The following is a 23,018-nucleotide window of genomic DNA, read 5'->3' as shown; positions in this document are numbered from 1 at the left end:
GTTACTGCGTGACTTGGTTAGGCATGCTTCTGCCATTAGGAGGATATAACTCCTACCCCCGGATCAACACTTTCAGTGAAGTGTCAGGGAACTTTAGGCCCTTGCTCCAGTATCTCGTTTAACAGGTTTGACTGCAATGGAAGGGACATCTGGATTTAGATGGTTACATGTAGTGTTCCTAACGCACCTACATTGCTGCCTCCTTAAAATTATGTCTGCTAAAACTGAATGTCAGTTTAGTTCTTAAACTTTTTAGCTGCTATTCACTGCAGTGTAATTTCCTCAAAAGTATCTTATTTTGTTCTCTGCGTGTTATTTTATACCCTATAGCATGCACGGAACTAAAAGGAAAATAAAAGTGTAAACTGCATTACTGATTTTTTTTGGTGTGGTTACCACAAAGAAGAAAAGATTTGAGACTTTAAATAAGTCTTAGTTTATGAGCATAAAAACAGAACATTCTGCAAATACTCAACCAGCCAGACTGCACCTGTGGAGAGAAACAGACTTAATATTTCAGGAACTTCTTCAAAAGAAGCAGCTTCTATTAAACATTTTCATAAGTTCATTTTTATGACAATATAAGCACCTGTCCAGGGTTGCAGGTAGAAGCCCAGGCTACAAATTAAAATCCTCAAGGTTAATAATGATTCAGTGTTGTTCATCAGCTGAATCGCCCAGTTAGTTTTCTGCCTTCTCATCCACTGATGCTCACCTAGTAACTTCAGTCTGGGCACTCAGCTAGAAATTACTTGAAACATCATTTCTGATGGTGATTGCAACATGGCGTGGACTTTGTGTTAGATTGTGGCCAAGTTGTTTAAAAGATTGTTACGTGATCCGCATGGTATAAAAAGTAAGAAAGAAAAGCGCAATATATTTGGATTTGTTTTTCCTCAACAGAACATTATTTAAAGAGAGCAGGAAGGTACATGCTCATGTCACCTCAATACCGTGAGTATTTGCATCTTCAGTGCTTCTGTGCATTTACAGTCTTTTTTTCCCAGTACCAGCAGCTTTAGTAATTTGTCGGCTAACCGTGGCAGTGAGAACCTCATTTATGTAACTCACCTAACATTTATTAAATTAAAATTTAAGGCATTAGTATTTGAACACACGAAGACTTTTTTTTAAAAATACACTTGAGATAGATTTTTATGTTAACTACATGGGCGGTAATCTGATGGAGTGATTTACTATCCGTGGGCGGTAATCTGATGGAGTGATTTACTATACATGGGCAGTAATCTGATGGAGTGATTTACTATACATGGGCAGTAATCTGATGGAGTGATTTACTATCCGTGGGCAGTAATCTGATGGAGTGATTTACTATACATGGGCGGTAATCTGATGGAGTGATTTACTATACATGGGCGGTAATCTGATGGAGTGATTTACTATACATGGGCGGTAATCTGATGGAGTGATTTACTATACATGGGCGGTAATCTGATGGAGTGATTTACTATACATGGGCGGTAATCTGATGGAGTGATTTACTATACATGGGCGGTAATCTGATGGAGTGATTTACTATACATGGGCGGTAATCTGATGGAGTGATTTACTATACATGGGCGGTAATCTGATGGAGTGATTTACTATACATGGGCGGTAATCTGATGGAGTGATTTACTATACATGGGCGGTAATCTGATGGAGTGATTTACTAGCTCTTTATAGAACCAGCTTTATTTTCATTCCATTGAAGTCCACTTCACTGGATTACCACCCAGGCAGTGAAGACCAAAACTACCCTTTTATGCCTAATATTGTAATGCCCCATTATTGCAGAAAACATCCATGTTCGCCTATCTGACACTATGACCAATCAGATCCTTATATTGTTCAGTATAAACAACGTGGCACCATAAATAATTTGGGGGAAAGAATTCAAACCATTTTCAGTTGCAGTTGTAATATTCCTTTCCCTTTCTTTCCCCCCTCCTTCCCTCCTTGGTAAAACTTGCATCCTGGGCATTTTACCCACAACCTGGCCTCGAATCTGCTGTGCATTCTCCTATCTGGGATCTCGCTTTCACCTCCTTGAAGGCAGTACAACACAGGTTCACTAGAAAGGTTGCTGAGCTGAGAGGGTTGTCCTGTAATGAGAGGCTGAGAAAATTGGCCCTATGACTCCCTGGAGTTTAGGAGAATGAGAGCTGTTCTCGTTGAAGCATACGAGATTGGGGCTTGACAGGTGTAAGACACAGGTTGTTTCCCCTGGCTAGGGAATCTAGAACATGGGGGCACGGCCTCAAGATAAGGGGCTGGTCACTTGCTGTTGAGATAAGGAGAAATTTCTTCACTGAGAGGATTGGAAATCTTTAGAATTCTCTACCCCAGAGGGTTGTGGATGTTCCATCATTGAGTATATTCAAAACTGAGATAGATTTTTGATCTTTCAGGGAATCGAGGGATATGGGGAACATGTATAAAAATGGTATTGAGACAGAAGGCCTGCCATGATCGTATTGAATGGTCAAGCGGGTTCAAGGGGCCGTATGGTCTATTCCTGCTCCTATTTCATATGCTCTAACAGTTTTCCTCCCTCCATCACAGAAGTATCAAAAGCAGACCTCCCTGCCACTCTCCAGGTCTATTCAGTAGAATTATAGGCAGCGCAAAATTTTTTGAAGATTTGTTTTTAACTTTGAATGCCACATGAGATTGATAATTATATTTGAAATTGCATTGTTGAAGTACTAAGATACAGATAACTGTAACTGCATACTAACATTGATTGCATTTTAATTTAGAACAAAGAAGAAAGTCATTGCTGCCCCAAAGATTAAAATGAAGGTAAGTGTATTGGAGACATGAGAAATCTGCCATCCTTACCTGGTCTGGCCCACATGTGACTCCAGACACACAGCAATGAGGTTGACTCTTGACTGCGCTCTGAAATGGCCTAGCAAGCCACTCGATTCAAGGGCAATTAGGGATGGGCAACAAATGCCGGCCTTGCTAGTGACACCCACGTCCCATGAAAGACTAAAGGAAAAAAAAACCTGTCTCCTCTTAAAATGTGTCCTAGTTTCCCTGTTCCTCAAAGAAATCCAGCTTCTCTGTCTTTTCCTAATTATGTTCAACAAATGTGTTCTTTCGCTGTCCACAGCACTTCATAATTTGTTACTCTTCCTGCCCAGCAGATCCTTTTCATTCTCCTCCAAACCCACATTTCAAAGCTATTTAGCACGTTGGTCTCCTCTTTCCGTAAGGTCCAAGTCTCACATCCATACAAAAGAACGCCCCAAATGAAGCTCTTTGCAAGTTGCTTTTTGAGTTATTTATTCAGCTTTCTGATTATCAGCTATCTCTTCTTACCAAATATGGCCCTTCCCATTATACATTATGATGGTGAAATTGACCTTTTAGTGCATCCACTTAGTTATTTTTATGTAGGAGCTTTCACATAGTGTTGTGAACTCTTCAGTGTGCAGTGAAATAAAGCGTTTTCAAAGAAAAGGCTAACTGTTGCTGGACATCCAAAAGGCCTGATAAAAATCACCAGTTGATGATCAGTAAAAGAAAAAGGAAAAGTGGTAAATTAGACTGGGGAGACTCCAGATGATTGGTTGCAGAGAATGCAGAATAGGTATCCAGGCTGTGGGATTGGCACGATATTAGTTGAAATAACAATCCCCCTTTCTTAGGGATATCCTTGGGGGAGGGGAACTAAATTGAAACTGTCAAGAAACTGTATGTGAATTATAGAACAGCCATGTAGGACCATAATCTTTGGTTACATCTTTGGTGCCCTGAACAACTCGAATGGGGAAATAAAAATACAAAGTCCCTTTGTACTGAAGGAGATTACTTCATTCTTCAGATATGGCATTGAAAAAATACTAGCTGCAGTTTGTTTGATGAACTGTCCTAGAAATGTAATTGTTTTATTTTTTTGTAATTTTTAGAGCAATTTTTCAGCAGTACAGAACATTAGTTACTAACCCACCAGCACAAAAGCCACAAGCTGTGCCGAGTCTTTGAACAATCAAACCTGTTTTCATGTAGTGAAATGTCCAATCTCTCTAGCAAATAAAGTATGGTTTCTTATATACAATTTTAAAATAATCAAATCTAATTTTAAAATAAATACAATTAAAGGGAGTAGTGAAAAGAAAAGTGGTTTGACAAAAGACGTTACAAAATGAGGAATGCAACACTATATAAATTTGACTTTAAAAGGGTTCAATGTGAATAAATTTTTCTTCTCTTACAGGATCAGATGCTCAAGACTGAACGAAAATTGCAGCAAACAAGTACCCCAGTTCATTGCAGTAACGCTGGTTCCATCGTGCAGGGATCATGCACTCCACCTATCACTCCAATAAATGTGTCAGTTTCCTCCAATGCTGCTCAGAGTTCCAGTAATACGACAACCCCTCAGTCATTCAGTTTAGACGATTCTCTTGATGAGGATCTACCCAACAACCAGCCTTCTCTGGAAGATGTGTCTGTCGCATTAGCTGCTCTCAATGATGCTGCAGGAGGCACCAAGAGCTTCAGTTCTTTAGTGTCAAATTCATTGAGTGATCAGGTAACGGTGGCGGTGTCATCAGAAGAAAAGAAACATGTACAAAAAGTTCCGACTCCCTCTTCTGCTCCATCACCTGCTGCTCAGTCACATTCACCTCTCAATCTTTTAGCTGAGCAGGCTTTAGCTTTGGGACAGTTGTCACAGGAAAGGACTTCAGAAAGTGCCACTAGTCTTATCACTGCCTTTAAAAACCATTCTTCGGCAAATAGCAAAGGTTTCACGGAGACTCTCCAAAGCAAGCCGAAGCATCTTGGTGTGCAACGTACATCGCAGCCCCAAGTTCAAAACCAGGTGTCAACGCAGGCTGCAAAACAGTACCATCAGACCACCTCACATCAGAAAAACTTCATGTCACCACCATCTTTTAGCATAAGCAAACTGCAAAGCAGCTCTCAGACTAAAGCTCCAAGTCAATTGCAACATCGGCCATTAATTCAGCACCTAAAAACTTCAACAAAGACTCAGAATTTTCATTCTGTCTCGCCATCTTTGGCAAGTAATATGCAGACTTCTCCCAGCCCTCAAAGAACGCTTGGCACTTCAGTTACTTCTGCCAGTTGTACAGCAAAATATACCAACTCTCAGAGCTCTGCGAATCAGACTTTCAAGTCTCCAATGACTGTTGTCACAGCAACTAAGCATTCTACCCCTTCCAGTAATCCTATTCAGAATATATCAAGCATTCAAACCTCCATGTCCAGTAGTACTCATTTAAATAGGCAGTCTCCATCTCCTGGACAAGCATTAAATCGGCAGTCACCTAATATAAATGTAAAGAAGCCTTCCATTTCTCAGAAACTTACTCTAGTGGCCCCTCCGGGTGGTAGTAATGGAGATTCAAGTAGTGGGACGCAGGGTGTAGCTAAACTACTAACTTCTTCTCTTAAATCTTCAGCTGTTAATAGTTCCACTGCTACAGGAGCAATGCTGGTGAGTGTAAACAAAAATGTATGGATTTATTTTTAAAATATACATAGGCTTGATAACTGTTGGAAAGGAGGGATTAAAAGTCTATAGTTTAATATACTGTTTGAATTTTAATTGTACCTAATATCTCTTGCTATTTGAGTATTCCATTGTCCGCTGCTTTTCCAGTTTTTTACTTTAGGCCAGTAGTTGCCACTTATTCAAATCAAAGTTGTATTTCTTGGTCATGCCTGGTTATTTTGTACATAAGATAATATGTATCTGCATTAAGATTTTATTTTTCTGAAATGTTTGTTTATTTTCAGAAACCAGAGAATGGTCAATAATTCATTGTTTCATTCTGACATACAAGTCCTATCTCACTGATATTCTCCCTTATCCCGGGTCTCTTCTCTAGCCTGCAAGGATTCGGCAATTGTCCTATATATAGTTCTACCTCCTTTCTACAAGACTATATTCAGTGGTTGGATGAGATTGACCTGTGGACCTGCAGAAGTTTTGTGCTTTGTATCTGCTCACACTTTGTCATTTTTGCCATTTAATGCTATTGCTATAATGTTTCCAGTCATTTAAGCATTATAAAGCTGAATTGTGATAACCATTCTGAATCACTTCACTTCGTTCAGGATATATGTAACTGCTGACATATATGTGACGTGATATTTGACTCAATGCAAAGAAAAACACCCCGTGCTGTGTGGCATTGATTTGGCAGTAGTTTCAATTCAATTTTAAGATTCTCGTCCTTGTTTTCAAACCCTTCCCTGACCTTGCTCCTCCCTGACTCTATCATCTTCTCCAGCTCTACAATCCTCCGAGATATCTGCACTATAATTCTGACCTCCTGCACATCTCCGATTTTGATGGCTCCACCATTAGTGGTTTTACCTTCAGCTGTGGAGGCCCTAATTTCTGGAATTTGTTAAAGGTGCAATGTAAATGCTTGTCGTTGATTTACCTGAATGAGGGCCAGATGCATGTTTAGGATTTTTAATTAGCTTTGACTTTCAAAATGTTGTTGAATCATGTAACGTAATTAACCTAAAAAATGCACAAAATGTGGTTAGCAGCAAGGCTTTCACTCAAATCTTTTAAAAGGGCAAAGCATTCATTGTTCCTCCTTTCTCTTTCATTTCCCAGTGAAAAATTAAGCTAATGTTAATTCCATATATTATGTAATCTTTCGTACCGGTCAGCTTTATATTTGAGACAAATGCAAAAACACCAAGGACACTGTTACAACAGTTTACCCTCCCAAGTTCCATTCTGTTTTCTTTTACTAATGCTACTCACAACACTCATAGGGGGAATGATGGAATAGTGGTAATGTCACTGGACTAGTAATCTAGAGGCCCAGGCTATGCCCTAGGCACATGGCAGCTGGTGTAATTTAAATTCAATTGAATGAAAAGAAAAAAAATATGGAATTGAAAGCCAGTCTCGGTAATGATGCCACAAACCTATCATCGACTGCAGTAAAAGCTTTTCTGGTTTTATTAATGCCCTTTGGGGAAGGCAACCTGCTATCCTTATCTAGTCTGGCCTACGTGTCACATCCAGCCTACGAAATTAAAAGCAAAATACTGTGGATGCTGGAAATCGGAAACAAAAACAAAAATTGCTGGAAAAACTCAGCAGGTCTGACAGCATCTGCGGAGAGGAAGGCAGAGTTAACGTTTCGAGTCCGTATGACTCTTCATCATACGGACTCGAAACGTTAATTCTGTCTTCCTCTCCACAGATGCTGTCAGACCTGCTGAGTTTTTCCAGCAATTTTTGCTTTTGTTTCAGTCTACAAAATTGCCTGTTTTATTGAACTCAACTTCACAACCTGTCATCGAGAGATCTAAACTGAAGGCCATGTAACTGACCTTGAGGAAGAGTGGAACTTTTAGGAATCTTGTTTGTAATACTTAAGGTTCCTCCAGCTTTCCTGCTTTAAAAATGCTTCATTTCACTTGTTTGATCTATGACATAACTGTTAAGCTAAATATTATTATTAACTATTATTGGGAAGACTGAAGCCGTTGTTTTCAGTCCCCTCTCCCAACTCTGTTCCCTAACTACCTGGTAACAGCCTGAGATTAAGCCAGTCTGTTCACAATCTGGATATCACACTTGATCCTGAAATGAGCTTTCGACCTCATTTGTGCCACCATTAAGATTGCCTATTTTTACCTCCGTAAGTTCGCCATTGTCTCAGCACATCTGCTGCTGAAACCCTCATCCGTGCCTTTGTTACCTCTAGACTTAACTGTCTAACACATGTCCTGGTTGGTCTCCCACATTCTACCTTCTGTAAACCTGAGGTCATCCAAAACTCTGCTACCCATGCCTTAACTCACAGCAAGTCCTATTCCCCTATCAGCTCTGTGCTCGCTGCCTACATTGGCTCTTGGTCGAGCAGTATTTTGATTTTAAAATTTTCATCCTTGTTTTCAAATCCTTCCATGGCCTTGCCCCTCCAATTCTCTGTAATCTCCCCCAACTCCACAATGCTCTGAGATATCTGCACTCCTCAAATGCTGGCCTCTTGTGCATTCACAGTTATACTGTAATTGCTCTAACATTGGTGGCCATTCCTTCAGTTGTCTAAACCCTAAGCTCTGGGTTTCCCTCCCTAAACCTCTCCACCTCTCTGCCTCACTTTCCTTCTTTAAGACACTTCTTAAAACCTTCCTCTTTGACCAAGTCTTTGATCACCTGACATAATATCTCCATATGTGGCTCGGTGTTATACTTTGTTTTATAATGCTGCTGTGAAGCCCTTTGGGGTGTTTCATTACATTAAAAGCACAATATAAATGTAAGTTGTTAATGTAAGTCATTCCTCATACCGCACTTCTTAAAAATTCATTCATAGGATGTGGACATCACTGGCTAAGCCAGCATTTATTGTCCATGTGTTTCAGGAACACCCACAGTGCGGTTAAGAAGGGAGCTCCAGGATTTTGACGCACCGACAGTGAAAGAAGGGCTTTATATTTCCAAGCTAGGATAGTGTGTGGTTTGGAGGGAAACTTGTAGGTGGTGGTGTTCCCATGCATCTGCTGCCCTTGTCCTTCCAGGTGGTAGTGGCTGTGGGTTTGGAAGGTGCAGTCAAAGGAGATCTGTCGAGTTTTTGCAGTGCATCCTGTAGATGGTACACACTGCTACTACTGTGCGTCATTGGTGGAGGGAGTGAATGTTTAACGTGGTAGATGGGGTCCCAACCAAGCAGGTTGCTTTGTCCTAGATGGTGTTTGAGCTACACTCATCCAGGCAAGTGGAGAGTATTCAATCACATTCCTGACTTGTGCCTTGTATATCGTGGACAGACTTTGGGGAGTCTGGGGGTGAGTTACTCACTGCAGAATTCCCAGCCTCTGACGTGTTCTTGAAGCCAGTTCAATTTCTGGTCAATGATAACATCCAGAATGTTGGGATTCAGCGATAGTAATGCCATTGAATGTCATGGGGAGATGGTTAGATTCTCTCTTGTTGGTGATGGTCATTACCCAGAACTTGCATGGTGCAAATGTTCCTTGCCACTTGTCAGTCCAAGCCTGGATGTTGTCCAGGTCTTGCCGCATCGGGACAGGGACTGCTGCAGTATCTGAGGAATCACAAATGGTGCTCAACATCGTGCAATCATCAGCGAGCACCCCCACTTCTGACCTTATGATAGAAGGAAGGTCAATGATGAAGCAGCTGAAGATGGATGTACCTAGGACACTACCCTCAGGAACTCCTGCAGCGATTTCGCTGGGCTGAGATGACTGACCTCCAGCAACCACAAGCATCTTTCTATGTGCTAAGTACAACTAACCAATGGAGAGATTGCCCCCTGATTCCCATTGACTTGAGTTTTTCTAGGGCTCCTTGATGCCACACTTGGTCAGATGCAGCCCTGATATCAAGGGCAGTCACTCTCACCTCACCTCTTGAGTTCAGCTCTTTTGTCCATGTTTGGACCAAGACTCATTTGGGAATTGACGAGGCATGATACAGGTGTGCAGCTCAATGTGGACCTGTGCTGCCTTAGAGAATCTAATATGAAAGACGGCCCTGATGTCTAAACTTTTTCACTACTGAAAGGAAATAGCATTTAATTATTGAGTTACTTAAAATATAGACCTGTTAATTAGTTTTCAGGTGCTATTGTGCAAAATCAAGTATGCTTATTTTTACATTGTTTCAAACTGTAAAAATAATAGTATGTAATCCATGTTAAATGAAGCTTTAATTGAATGACGATTTTATGTCTTAGTCTCTACAGGCTACTACAGGAACAGCGTTACTTGCCAGCTCTCCATCTTTGAGTCTTCTGTCACCCTCCTTTAATACAGCAAACCAGAAAATAACTTCAGCAACCCTGAGCCAAGCCTCACTCGGGATGATGCCAGGCATTGTTCCTATGCACTTTACATTTCCCACGGTTTTAACATTAGGCTCAGACTCTACACCAAAATCCGCTGTATCAACAGATGCAATAGTCACAGGACCTGCCCCAGGGACATTCCACCATGGCCTTGCACATAGTAAGTTGTACGTTCTGGAGATTTTGGAGGGTGAATCAAGAGCTCCTGGTTGTTTGAAATCTCATCCAACGCAGTTCTTTGGCAGCATTTACAGGAGTGAAAGTACAGAAGTATCATTCCCTTCAAAATTTAGTGAGCGTGTCAAAAAGTTATAAAAATTATTATTCTTCCATTTAAAATGTGTTACTGTTTCTTTGGAGAATATCAGTGTATTGAAGGTAAGTGCTGATGATCTGATTGAATGATTTGGCTTGGTTGAACCCAGATGTTTGCTGTTAAAATCAAGCGTGCTTTAGTGATGGTACCATTGTTGATTCCTCTTCTGTGAACTGTTGGAATCAGTAACTCCCAGCCACTTATTCACAAATATATTATCAGTTGTTACTATTACATAACATATCTAAATTTCCTTTGTCAATTATTTGAATATTACCTTTGTAGTTACAGCATTTTCTATTGTAGATACCTCAACAACATCATCAAAAACCATCAGGTTCCACATGTACGCTGATGACACCCAGCTCTACCTCATCATGCTTTATGCGATCAACACCACCACCCCCCCCACCCTCATTGTCTCTAAATTGATGGACTGTTTGCCTGACATCCAGTAGTACATGAGCAAAAATTTCCTCCACCTAACTATTGGGAAGACTGAAGCCATTGCCTCTGGACCCTGACCTAACTGTTCCCAAACTACTAACTCCATGCATCCCTTTTCTTGGCAATTGTCTGAAGCTGAACCAGACTGTTCACAACCTTGGCGTTATATTTGATCCCAAGATGAGCTTCCAACCACACCAACACTAAGACTTCCTATTTTCTCCTTCATAACATCGCCCAACTCCACCCCTGCCTCAGCTCATGTGCTGCTGCTGCTGAAACCCCTCGTCCATGCCTTTGTCACCTCTAGCCTTGACTATTCCAATACACTTCCAGCCGGCCTCACACAGCCTACCCTCTGTAAACCTGAGGCCACCCAAAGCACTGCTGCCTGCATCCTAACTCGCACCAAGTCCTGCGCACCCATCACCCCGTGCTTGCTAACCTATTTAAGCAACAAGTCTTTTAAAATTCTCATCATTCTTTCCAAATCCCTCTTTGGCCTTACCCATCTCTCTACTCTCCTCCAGCCCTACATCTGCTGTGCTCCAATTCTGGCCTCTTGAACATTGCAATTTGATCCTGCACTTCAGATATTTGACTTTTTTTATTTGTTCATGAGATATAAGCATTACTGGCAAGGCCAATACTTATTGCCCATCTGTAATTGCCCTTGAGAAGCGAGTGGTGAGCAGTCTTGAACTGTTGCAATCCTTGTTGGAACACCCACATTGTTTGTTAGGAAGTTCCAAGATTGATCCAGCGACAGTGAAGGAGCGACAATGTAGTTCCAAGTCAGGATGGTGTGTGACTTGGAGGGGAACTTGAAGGTAATGGTGTTCCCATTTGTTTAGTCCCTTGTTCTTCTAGGTGGTAGAGTTAGTGGGTTTGGAAGGTGCTATCATAGGAGCCTTGGTGAGTCACTGCCATGCATTTGGTAGAGTGTACTGCTACCACCATAGACGGGAAGTGGAGGGAGTGAATATTTTAGGTGGGTGGGTTTGGTGCCTATCAAGCAGGCTGCGCTGTCCTAAATTGTTGGATTGGGGCCATTACTTTCAGTTCTAAACAAATTGTCAATATTACAAACGAAAATAGTTAGTAATAACTGACTCAAATTTCAATACGTTTCTTATTGCAACCTTCTAGAAAGGAGTGTTTAGTCTTCGACCGAAAGTAGAAGTGGGGCTAGTATGAGCAAGTTGATCATTTTGCTGTCAAAGATTGACCATAAGTATTTTACAGTTGAACTCTTTACAACTTAGTTAATTTTGTTAGGCATCTGATCATGAAAATATCATATCTGATCTTTGATTAAAACTGTTCCATTCCAGGTCTTTAAACAGGGAATTTCAGCCATAATCTCTTAAGAGTGATTTAGAGCTCTTAACCTACTGTCATTGGTTTTATTGTATAAACTAATGGATCTCTCAGTATTACTCACAGGTAAGCTATAGCCAAGGATATGCCTGTGTTGTTTAGCCTCTATTCTGAGCAGTCTCTATACGTCCCTCTGTTTGTCATTATTGCAGGCAAAACTGGGTACTAGCTGCTTATAAATTGCTACGGTCAGAGGGAAATCATTGTTGCTTGTAGATCTTGGCAGTATGGCAGAAGACCTTATCACAACATGAATGGCTTCCTTTTTTAAAAAAAATGCTTTTCCATTTTGAAATGTGATGTTAAGGCATTCTGATGTACAATTTTAATGTTTTGCTAGGAAATCTGTCATGGCATTACTTACAGTAAGTCAGAGAATGTGCTGTTCTAAGGACAGGAACCATATACTGAGGTAAAATACAATATTATTTTTCTGTGAGAGCATAGGTGTATGTCCCTTTAAGGTTACTGAGTTTAATTGCTGTTGAGTAAACTTTGGGTCGTCTAGAGCTCAAATAAGAGACTGCTACTGCTAAGAGCCACTGAGTGAATTTGTACAAAATTGTTTAAAAGATTGTAGCTAACCTGGCTGTGGAATTTTGTGCTGCTGAAGAGTTCCTGGATCAAAAATCCATGATGGGTGCAGGCACATCTAGCATAGGTAATGTGTCAAAGTTCATGAGGTGAGGGGAGAGGCCATGGGTAGTGGGCATTTGACAAGTCAGAAAGGGATAAAGGATTAGGAGCTACTTTGAACACTGTTGAAAACAAATCCATCACTCAGCTTTGGCCCAGACCAGGCGTTACTTTAATAACGCTATGTAATTTGGCTGATGTATGGGAACTGCTGACCTAGGTATGTTTGGCCCACACCCACTAACATCTTACATCAGTGCCTTTTGGGATGTGGAACGCTCTCTACTTGCCTGGATCAGTGCAGCTCCAGCACCACTCAAGAAGCTCAACACCATCCAGGACAAAGCTTGATCTATCCACCACTCAAACATTCACCCCCTCCACCACCGACGCACAGTAGCAGCAGTGTGTATCATCTACAAGATGCACTGCAGCAACTTCCCAAGGCTACTTCGACATCACCTTCCAAACCCACAACCTCTGTCATCTAGAAGGACAAGGGCAGCAGATGCATGGGAACACCACTGCCCCCAAGCCACACACCATCCTGACTTTGAACTATATCACCATTCCTTCACTGTCACTGGGTCAAAATCCTGGAACTCCCTAACAGCACTGTGGGTGTACCTACACCACATGGACCCCAGAAGGACACCATCACCTTAAGGGCACTTAGGGATGGGCAATAAGTCCTGGCCTAGCCAGCAATGCCTAGATCCTGTGAACAAATACAAAAAGATAAAAACTCTATACTTACAAAACTACAGAAATCTTGGCCTGGTGTGCCTGGCTCCTGGCTCTGCCTGCGGGCATTCTGATAGACTCTTGACCAAGTTACGAGATTGGAAGCCTGACTCTGGTGCAGAAGTAGGCACAGGGCTTAGCCAAGTATGATTCAAGCAACTACTTTTATTCAGCCACAGAGGTGGTTTCATCATGCTCAATTACTGCCAGGTGCACCATCAAATAAACAAAAGTCACAGATGTAAATATTTAACCATTTTTAACAGCTTTAAACATCAAGATTTTGCCCTTGTATCCTTTCGTGGTTAGGGTTGTAAATGATACTATGAATAAAAATATGCAAATTATAATTCCTTTCATAAATTGCCCTTAGCTACAGTATTAAAAAGTGCATTATAATAAGGAGCAAAAAATATGAGAAGTAAATTAAATTGTATCTTTCCCAATTTAAGCAGTATAATAGCATAATAAAGTGCTGCTAAAAGGATGCCTTTAATAAATCGGATTAAGTTTGCGGCTTTCATTAAAAACTTCCCACAGTTTGTTTATAGTGCTACCCATCCAGTATTTACCATTATATCCGTTTTGAGCAACAAAACGTGTGTGTGTTACAGAACAGGTTGCACTATTGATACACATCATTCGGTATATTTGCAAAATAATGGACTGTTTTAATAGTGAGTGGCACCAAGTTCCTGTGCATTTCTTGAGATAGAATTCCAAAGATCATGTTTTATTTTGATGATTTTGCACATATCCGGAATACTTCTAATAAGTACTTCCCTGATGAGCCTAAAGGAGGGGTTGGGGTTTACAAACAGCAGGTCCCTGCCTATATGACCAGCTAGTTGTGTGGTAAATCATAGGAAAAGAATTCTGGCAAATATCAACAGCAGTGGATGCTAGGAATTGTAGACTGCCACCTTAAACATTCACTCCCTCCACCACTGGCAGCAGTGTGTACCATTTACAAGGTACACTGAAGCTACACTGAAGCAACTCGTCAAACTTCCTATTACGGTGCCTTCCAAACCCATGACCTCTACCACCTAGAAGGACAAGGGCAGCACAATGGAAAACCACCTGCAAGTTCCCGCCCGAGCCACTTCATCATCCTGGCTTGGAACTATATCACTATTCCTTCATAATGCTGGGACACAATCCCAGAACTCCCTATCAGCACTCTGGGTGTACTTACACCACATTTATTTGCAGCAGTTCAAGAAGGTGGCTCACCACCAATTTTTCGAGGGAAATTAGAGATGGGCAACAAACGCTGGTCTAGCCACTGACACCAACATCCCATGAAAGAATAAAAAGAAACCTGTCACTTTAGCTGATGGTCATGGATCAGGGAACCCTAATGAACTTAAATCCAGAGTTTCTCAGCGAGGGACATTAGTAAAAATAAAAAAAATGTCTAAGTAAGCTTAATCATTTGGTACCTTACGTTAATATATACTGTAGTGATACCTGATACCCTAAGCAAAAGTGGCTAGGAGTTACTGAGTCTGGGGGAAAAAAAACTTTATCAAGAAGGTGTCTGCTGTGTATGGGGGACTAAAGCTGAAATTGATTAAATTAATGTATTTATTGCTCATTATATTGAGTGACAGCCGTGACACAGTTGGTAGCACTCTCGCCTCTGAGTCTGAAGGCTATGGGTTCAAGTCCCACTTCAGAGACTTGAGCACAAACACCTAGGCTGACACTCGAGTGCAATAGCGAGGGTATGCTACACTGTTGGAGGTGCCGCCTTTTGGATGAGATGTCAAACAGAGTCCACACGCTCAGGTAGACGTAAAAGATCTCATGGCACTACTTTGAAGGTGAGCAGGCAAGTTATCCCCACTGACCTGGCCAATATATATCCCTCAATCAACATCACTAAAACAGATTATCTGGTCGTTTTCACATTGCTGTTGTAGGAGCTTGCTTTGTGCAAATTGGCTGTGTCGTTTCCTGCAGTGATTACACTTCAGAAAGTACTTAACTGGCTGTAAAAGCTTTGGACATCCTGAAGTTGTGAAAGATGCTATATAAATGCAAGTTTTTTTTTCAAAATATACAGCAGTGAAACTCCATGATCAATTTGCTGTTTTAAGCAATTATTGTGGAAATGCAGTGGAAAACAATGGGTAAATATTTTAAAATCATCATTCGTAAGGTATTTTGTTTGGTGACTGTTAAGTTGATTGTCCTTTGCTTCCCGCTGTCTTTGTTTCTCAGCTGTCCCTCAGCTGCACCTTTGACATTGCAATGCTGATGGCATCAAATCACATTCCCATCTTATAAACCAGTGATTGTACTTGTTATTGCAGGTGGCTGTGCTGAAATAACTAATCATTAAATTGCATGCTGTAATGTTCAATCAAAGCTGTGGCTTTCCACTCTCACCAATCAGCTCTTTTTCTCTCTGTCTCCCTCTCTCTCTCCATCCTCTAGGTATTTTTGCTGGCTTACACACAACCCCTCACCATGCAGTGCAGCTTCCACATGCAGTTTTGCCCACCCACTTACAGCAGTCTCTCCAAGGTAATAAAGCATGTGACTTGTGTCTCTTTGCACTGTATACCCCAACAGGGTACTAGATAGCTAAATGTAGTGTTTTCAAACATATCAAGTTTCATTTTAAGTTGAGCAATGCTAAATTTGTGTACATTTTTGCCACTTTTGCTTTTTATATGTTTGTATTTTTTTTGTTATTTTAACAACAGCCTGATTTTGGATGTTTTGTGAATGTTGAGGGGGAAAGTCTGACCATGACAGACTGTAGTTGAGCTTCAAGATGCTTGTTTTATGCTATCTAATATGGCTTGTTATCATGTCTTCCTCTTTTAAATTATGTTGCATTGGTTATGAGTGGCATTCAGTTTCCAAAAAGAAGCTGCATTCCTTATTTTGCAAATGCTTGCATTAAAATTACAATATTAAAGTTGGGCCACTACCACTGATATGTAATAGTAATTATTTTTAAAAGTTTGGATAGTGCTCCTGCTATTGCATTAGAACCGCCATTTTGATAGAAGGCTGGTTAAGAGAGCTGCAGCTCATGTTTGCATTTAACGTACTACCAGAGTCATTTCTCAGGCAATGCATGATTCAGGATGGATGCAATCAGACCACAGTGCCTGTCACTTTACTTGGCCTGGAGGTAATTTGCATTGAAGTTTCACACAATGTATGGTGCATTTCTCTAAGTAAATCAGCAAGAATCTTGAGTGCAGTGGTGAGGCTTAAAAAGAGCCAAGCAATCTGGATTGTTGCAAAGTACTGTTTGACCCAAATCTTCAGTCAAAGGTCTAGTTATTTTTGAATAGCATGCTTGGATTGAACCACTGAGTAACAAATTAGTGAATTTTAAAGAATCACTTCTCCCAGCTATCAAGATGGTTGGGCCCATGAACTGCTCCACTTGAGGGATGATGTGATGTATGTTCTAGCTAGGTTTAATTAGCCTTGTACTAAAAAGGGGTTAAAAACCTGTTCTGGCAACAACATTTTTCTCTAAATTAGTGCTTGTATATTTATACAGGTGTTTTTTTTTTTTTTTTTTGTAAAAATATACTTTATTCATAAAAATCTTCAATCACATTCAAAACCATTTCAAAAACAACATTACAAGGGTACAATCCAGGTTAAACTTTTACAAAATGTATCACCAGGTGCATCAGTACAAACAATATTACAGTCATTTACAGCCTTTCATTTTGATCTGTACAGCCCGAGGGGCTCTAAACAGTTCCCAGTCTCTCGGTGCGCTGTGGTAGAAAGGTCTTAGACAGCGACCCTTCCCCATTGCGCCTTTGCGGCAGCTGCCCCAAGCTTTAGTGCGTCCCTCAGCACGTAGTCCTGGACTTTGGATTGTGCCAGTCCGCAACAATCGGTCGGGGACAAATCTTTGTGCTGGAAGACCAACAAGTTTCGGGCAGACCAAAGCGCGTCTTTCACCGAGTTGATGATCCTCCAGCTGCAGTCGATGTTTGTCTCGGTGTGTGTCCCTGGGAACAGCCCGTAGAGCACAGAGTCCTGTGTCACAGAACTGCTCGGGATGAACCTCGACAGCAACCACTGCATCTCTCTCCAGACTTTCTTTGCAAAGGCACAATCCACAAGGAGGTGAACAACGGTCTCTTCCCCACCACAGCCACCTCGAGGGCATCGTGCAGAGGGGGTGAGACTCCTGGCGTGTAGGAAGGATCTGACGGGGAGGGCCTTTCTCACCACCAGCCAAGCTAGGTCTTGGTGCTTGTTGGAAAGTTCTGGCGATGAGGCATTCTGCCAAATGACTTTGACAGTCTGCTCGGGGAACCATCCCACAGGGTCCACCCTCTCCTTATCCCTCAGGGCCTCTAGGACGTTACGTGCTGACCACTGCCTGATGGACTTGTGGTCAAAGGTGTTTTTCTGCATAAATTTTTCCACCAGGGACAGGTGGTACGGCACGGTCCAACTACTTGGAGCGTTCCGCGGCAGCGTGGCCAGACCCATCCTTCGCAACACCGGGGACAGGTAGAACCTCAGCACGTAGTGACACTTGGTGTTTGCGTACTGAGGGTCTACGCACCGCTTGATGCAGCCGCACACAAAGGTGGCCATCAGTATGAGGGCGATGTTGGGCACGTTTTTTCCCCCTTTATCTAGAGGCTTGTACATCGCGTCCCTGCAGACACGATCCATTTTCGACCTCCAGATAAAGCGGAAGATGGCTCGAGTGATCGCCATCGCGCAGGAGTGTGGAATGGGCCAGACCTGCGCCACGTACAGCAACAGCGAGAGTACCTCACACCTGATGACCAGGTTCTTACCCGCAATGGAGAGGGAGCGTCGCTCCCACATGCCCAGTTTCCTTTTCACCATAGCCACTCGCTCCTTCCAGTTTCTAACGCATGCCCCGGTCCCTCCGAACCATATCCCCAGCACCTTCAGGCCGTCAGCCCTGACAGTGAAGGGGACAAAGGATCGGTCAGCCCACTTCCCAAAGAACATGGCCTCGCTCTTCCCACGATTTACCTTGGCTCCCGAGGCCAGTTCGAACTGGTCGCAGACGTGCATCAGTCTGCGCACCGACAGCGGATCCGAGCAGAAGACGGCGACGTCGTCCATGTACAGGGAGGCTTTTACCTGAGTGCCTCCACTGCCTGGGATCGTCACTCCTCTTATGCCCGGATCCTTCCTGATGGACTCGGCAAAGGGTTCTATGCAGCACACAAAAAGGACAGGCGAGAGAGGGCAGCCCTGCCTGACTCCAGATTTAATCGGAAAGCTATCTGTTTCCCACCCATTGATTGAGACTGCGCTACTGATGTTAGTGTAGAGCAGTTGGATCCAATTTCGAATTCCCTCCCCAAACCCCATTTTGGAGAGCGCATCCCCCATGTAGGTGTGCGATATTCTGTCAAAGGCCTTCTCCTGATCCAAGCTGATGAGGCAGGTATCCACACCCCTGTCCTGTACATAGGCAATCGTATCCCTGAGCAGCGCCAGGCTGTCAGAGATCTTCCTGCCTGGCACAGAGCAGGTCTGGTCAGGGTGAATCACCAATTCCAGAGCGGATTTGACCCGGTTGGCGATGACCTTGGACAGAATCTTATAGTCCATATTCAACAGTGAAATGGGTCGCCAATTTCTAATTTCCTCCCTTTCCCCCTTGTGCTTGTAGATGAGGGTGATGATGCCTTTCCTCATGGATTCTGACATGCTGCCGGCCAGGAGCATACTCTCGTACACTTCTAGCAGGTCTGGGCCGATCAAGTCCCACAGAGCCGAATACAACTCCGCCGGCAGGCCGTCGCTTCCGGGGGTTTTACTCTTCTCGAAGGACTCGAGGGCCTTAGTCAGTTCGTCAGGGGTTAGCGGTTTGTCTAGGCTCTCCCGCGTACTGTGGTCTAGGACCTCCGTGATAGAGGACAGGAAGGACTGGGAGGCCGTGCTGTCCGTGGGCTTCACGTCATACAGTCCGGCATAAAAGGATTTGCTGATCCTCAGAATGTCGGACCGTGATGACTTTACTGAGCCGTCTTCTTCCTTCAGGCTGCTGATCACAGAGCGCTCTCTGTGTACCTTTTGGAAGAAGAAACGTGAGCACGTCTCATCCTGCTCCACGGAGCGGACTCTGGAACGGAAGATGATCTTATTTATACAGGTGTTGCCAAGGGCCAAAAGGACTGCACAGGAGCCGAGTACCAATGTGCTTAATGTCTGGTCTCTTATAAGTGACATTGTTTGCATATTTCGGTTAAAGTTTTAAAATATAAACTGTACTGCTTTTGAAAATGGAAGATTAGCTTTAATATCCTTATGATACCTTTAAATGAACATCGTTGCAGCAACAGACTTGCAGGCCTTCCTGATCCCATTAAGCTTGTTATTCCCACTCTACATAATTAATTAACCTCCTCGCATTGTAGGTTTACGGATTCTCCAGCATTCATTCTTCAAATTAAAAAAAATCAAGAATGGCATGAGGAAATACAAAAGTGGTAGCATACTTTATCTAATGTTGCAGTGCTATCCTTAATGTTCCATGCTATCGTTATCTGTCTATATATTTTTTTGGGAGGCACAAGAGGTGGGGAGGGAGGGTTATGTTAAAATTTAAAACGGAGGAACACTCCAGCTACCCTGTCAGGTTCTGCAGGTTTCATGTGAGCAGACCGTAGCTGCACATTCGCACCTCCAATCCAAACACATTTCATTGTTCATGGGAAAGCGATAGATGTGCTGATTCTTGGCTGGAGTGCAGATAGAGTTGCTACAATCCTGGTTGTGGGAAGAGAAGATTGGCCAGCATTCTCTTGTTTCTGCTCCCCATCCAGTCTACCCTGGTTGTAGATGTTGGATGAAGGCAGGGTGCTCCATGATCAAAAAGCCTGCTTATATTCAATGTCTGGCTTCACATGTGAATATTGACACATGGCCAAATAACTGCAGGGAAACTCCAGCAAGATGATAGTGGCTTCAGGAGAAGAGAAATCATAGCAAGAAAAAATATAGTGAATAAAGGAGGAAAAATGGGTTCACTATAGGATCAGTAACTACAGCTAATCTGGAAGGCATAGTATGAATTGTTCTGGAATGTAGGTGTGACTAAGTAGGTTTAACAATTTTTAATTAGCCCTGGAAAATCTCAGTGTTAATTCTTTATCTCTATTTTCATTTAAAGCTAAGCACCAGTACTTGTGCATTGCCAAATGACATATGAATAATAGAATCTTGAGATTCAGTTCAACTTAAATTAAGCTTTGCTTGTATGTGCACCATCCTTTCACCTCTCAAACCTACCCATCCAAGAATGCTTACTGTAAGGTCCTTTGTCATGAGCTTGAGTATTCCTAGTCTTGCTCCAACTGAATAACAATCCACAGCATGGAACCAACTATTAATTGGGGTTCAAGAAAGGACGACTGGAGTAAGAAATATAAATTCCCCGTTTTGTAGGAGTGGATGTGCTTCTGAAATTTGACTCAGGGTATTTTCAGTCACTCGGAAGGAGCTATGTTTGTTGAGCTTTCTTGGAACTAGCACTGGGTTGAAAAATGTTCTGTTTCTCAGCACCTCAGTAAGACCAAAATCTACTCCACCCAAAAAAGCCACCCTTAATTTTGATCATTGCTGATTTTTTTTTTCTTTCCTTCAAACACAGATAGCAACAAAATCCATGGGGAGACTTCCAGCATGCAGCGCAAAATGCAGTGAGCTCTTCCACAAAGCACAGTTGAATGAAGCTAATGTTGTGGTGGTGCTGCAGCAAAAACGGAGGGAACAGCCCAGCTGTAGGAGCTGCTAGGCTAGGTGGCCTACTCTGCATTTGCTCTTGTTTACGGATTACTTGCACCCATTTATTTGGGTGCAAGCACGCTAGTTGAAATCTGCTGCGTACCTTTGAGACTGACAAATGGAAAGGGCTTGCTTCAATGGCAAAGCTACCGGGGCCAAGTGGATAGCTGGAGCACTTCAAGTTGGTCTGGTGTATGCTTAGATTCAAAGTGTATAGAAAAGTATCTTCCACTGAATGCCTATGCAAGAACATTTTTAATATTGACATGGTAGCGATGGTCATTAGAGCAAAATTTTATGCAGTGCATTCCAGAGATTTAAGGCAGCTAGAGTGTTTAGGTTTGTTTCTGTATTCTGTTCTAACCATTAAAAAATAATCCTGTGTTCAGCAGTGGGCTTAATTAAAGCTTTTATATTTTCTTCAGGCAACAACTTGGAATGTGTGCAGATAGAGCAGCATTATCTGAAACATAGGCACATGATGATGGTGGTGGGGGGTGGACCTACCTAGTGGACTCTCTGACACTCTCTGTGTGGAGGCGGGGTGAATTCAAACCAATACAGGTTTCAAGATAAGCAGGATAGAAATGTGCAGCTCTATTTGGCACAGTCAAGCTCTACTAGAGCCTTCTATTTTTAAAAATGTCCAAGTTCCAATTACTGTAGAGTTCTTCAGAGCACTATGCATTGGATAAGTTAAAAAGAAAAAAAAAATAAGTTAAATTGCTATTTATTGCCTGTAATGGTGAATTGTTTAAGGAGCATTTATACATTGTGGTGTTGTGCTCTATGGTGCACTGTGAACAGGACCACAACTCCTGAGGCACTATTGTGATCTTGTTGTGCTTGTAGAAGAGATGTGTATCTAGCACAAGAGAATGTGGAATATAACAAATCAGAACTGTGATGAATTAATTAGCGATTCAAGGGAAAAGACTAGAATTAAAGAATTTGCTTTAGGTACCTGTATCAACCACCTCAGTTGCAACTTGGTAGCGACTAGTACTGATCAGCTTGGCCTGGTGTCCAGCAGTAAAAAAAAAGAAAGCCATTAATCTCAGTCATGTACTCTTACAGCTCCTTATGTTATTGTAAACCCAGGAATGAAGGTGGGCTCATGGCCTTTGGGTTTGGCCCCTAAAATATTATCACTTAGTTGTTCATAATGATGACTATATACTAGTATTGTAAAAGATACTGGTTGTAAGAGTAATACAATTGCAGTGCCTTTCCTTGTAGTGGAGATGATGGAAAGTACGTGCTGAGATTTCATGTATCCCTGTACGACACTAACCTTATTTATATTTTAAAAGAAAAGGAAAAATAAACTACAGGATTTGGGAAGTGATTTTTTTTTTTTAAAAATTCACCTGTAGTTCATAATTTGGCACAATCTAGTTGATTATTGAGAACCATGTCGGCAGAGAAGCCAAAGATTTTTTTCATGCAAGATGACGTAAGCTTGTGGAACATGGTCACGGGCTGATGGTTTGAAAGTTGTTTTTTTTTTGACATTTTCACAAGATTTTTAAACAAAATGACATTTCATTTCTGGAGTGCTCCAGTCATATTTGATACTATGGATGACTCACAGGTATGATAAATGTTCTACAGAAACTCAGGACTTGAAAATTGCTGGATCTGAATTTGTGTTAATGAAGTTTAGCTCTACTTGAAATTGTATAATCATTCTTGAACTCTGTAAATTGTGATGTGCTAGTAAGTTCAATTTGTTTTAATTAAAATAGATATTACTTTGAATGATGGTGCTTCATTGTATATTGTTTTATTCGAGACTTGTGTATGTATTTGCTGCAGAACAAAAAGTTGGTTGTTTCTGTTGCACACGGACATGTCAATAAACTAGAAAATTTTGGAGAAAA

The 23,018-nt window shown here is 41.9% G+C and overlaps 1 protein-coding gene across 6 annotated transcripts in view; it reads left to right on the top strand.

The window, feature by feature from the left end:
* Positions 1-23,018, top strand: part of LOC144691033 (ubinuclein-1-like) — a 63,379-nt gene extending 40,361 nt beyond the window's left edge. For 3 of the 6 annotated variants that reach the window (XM_078559033.1, XM_078559037.1, XM_078559038.1), the window contains 6 exons: positions 904-954; positions 2,763-2,805; positions 4,229-5,476; positions 9,723-9,993; positions 15,802-15,891; positions 21,002-23,018. In XM_078559033.1, coding sequence (XP_078415159.1) covers positions 904-954; positions 2,763-2,805; positions 4,229-5,476; positions 9,723-9,993; positions 15,802-15,891; positions 21,002-21,054 — 1,756 coding nt within the window. In that variant the 3' untranslated portion in view covers positions 21,055-23,018. Of the gene's footprint in view, positions 1-903; positions 955-2,762; positions 2,806-4,228; positions 5,477-9,722; positions 9,994-12,316; positions 12,389-15,801; positions 15,892-21,001 lie in introns of all 6 variants that reach the window. The other 3 variants (XM_078559036.1, XM_078559035.1, XR_013579029.1) reach the window with 2 other exon arrangements.

The sequence above is a fragment of the Cetorhinus maximus genome, chromosome 15, assembly GCF_964194155.1.
Source record: "Cetorhinus maximus chromosome 15, sCetMax3.hap1.1, whole genome shotgun sequence".
Taxonomy (NCBI): Eukaryota; Metazoa; Chordata; class Chondrichthyes; order Lamniformes; family Cetorhinidae; genus Cetorhinus; species Cetorhinus maximus.
Note: the sequence above shows the minus strand (reverse complement) of the source record. Positions and strands in the feature narration are given on the sequence as shown.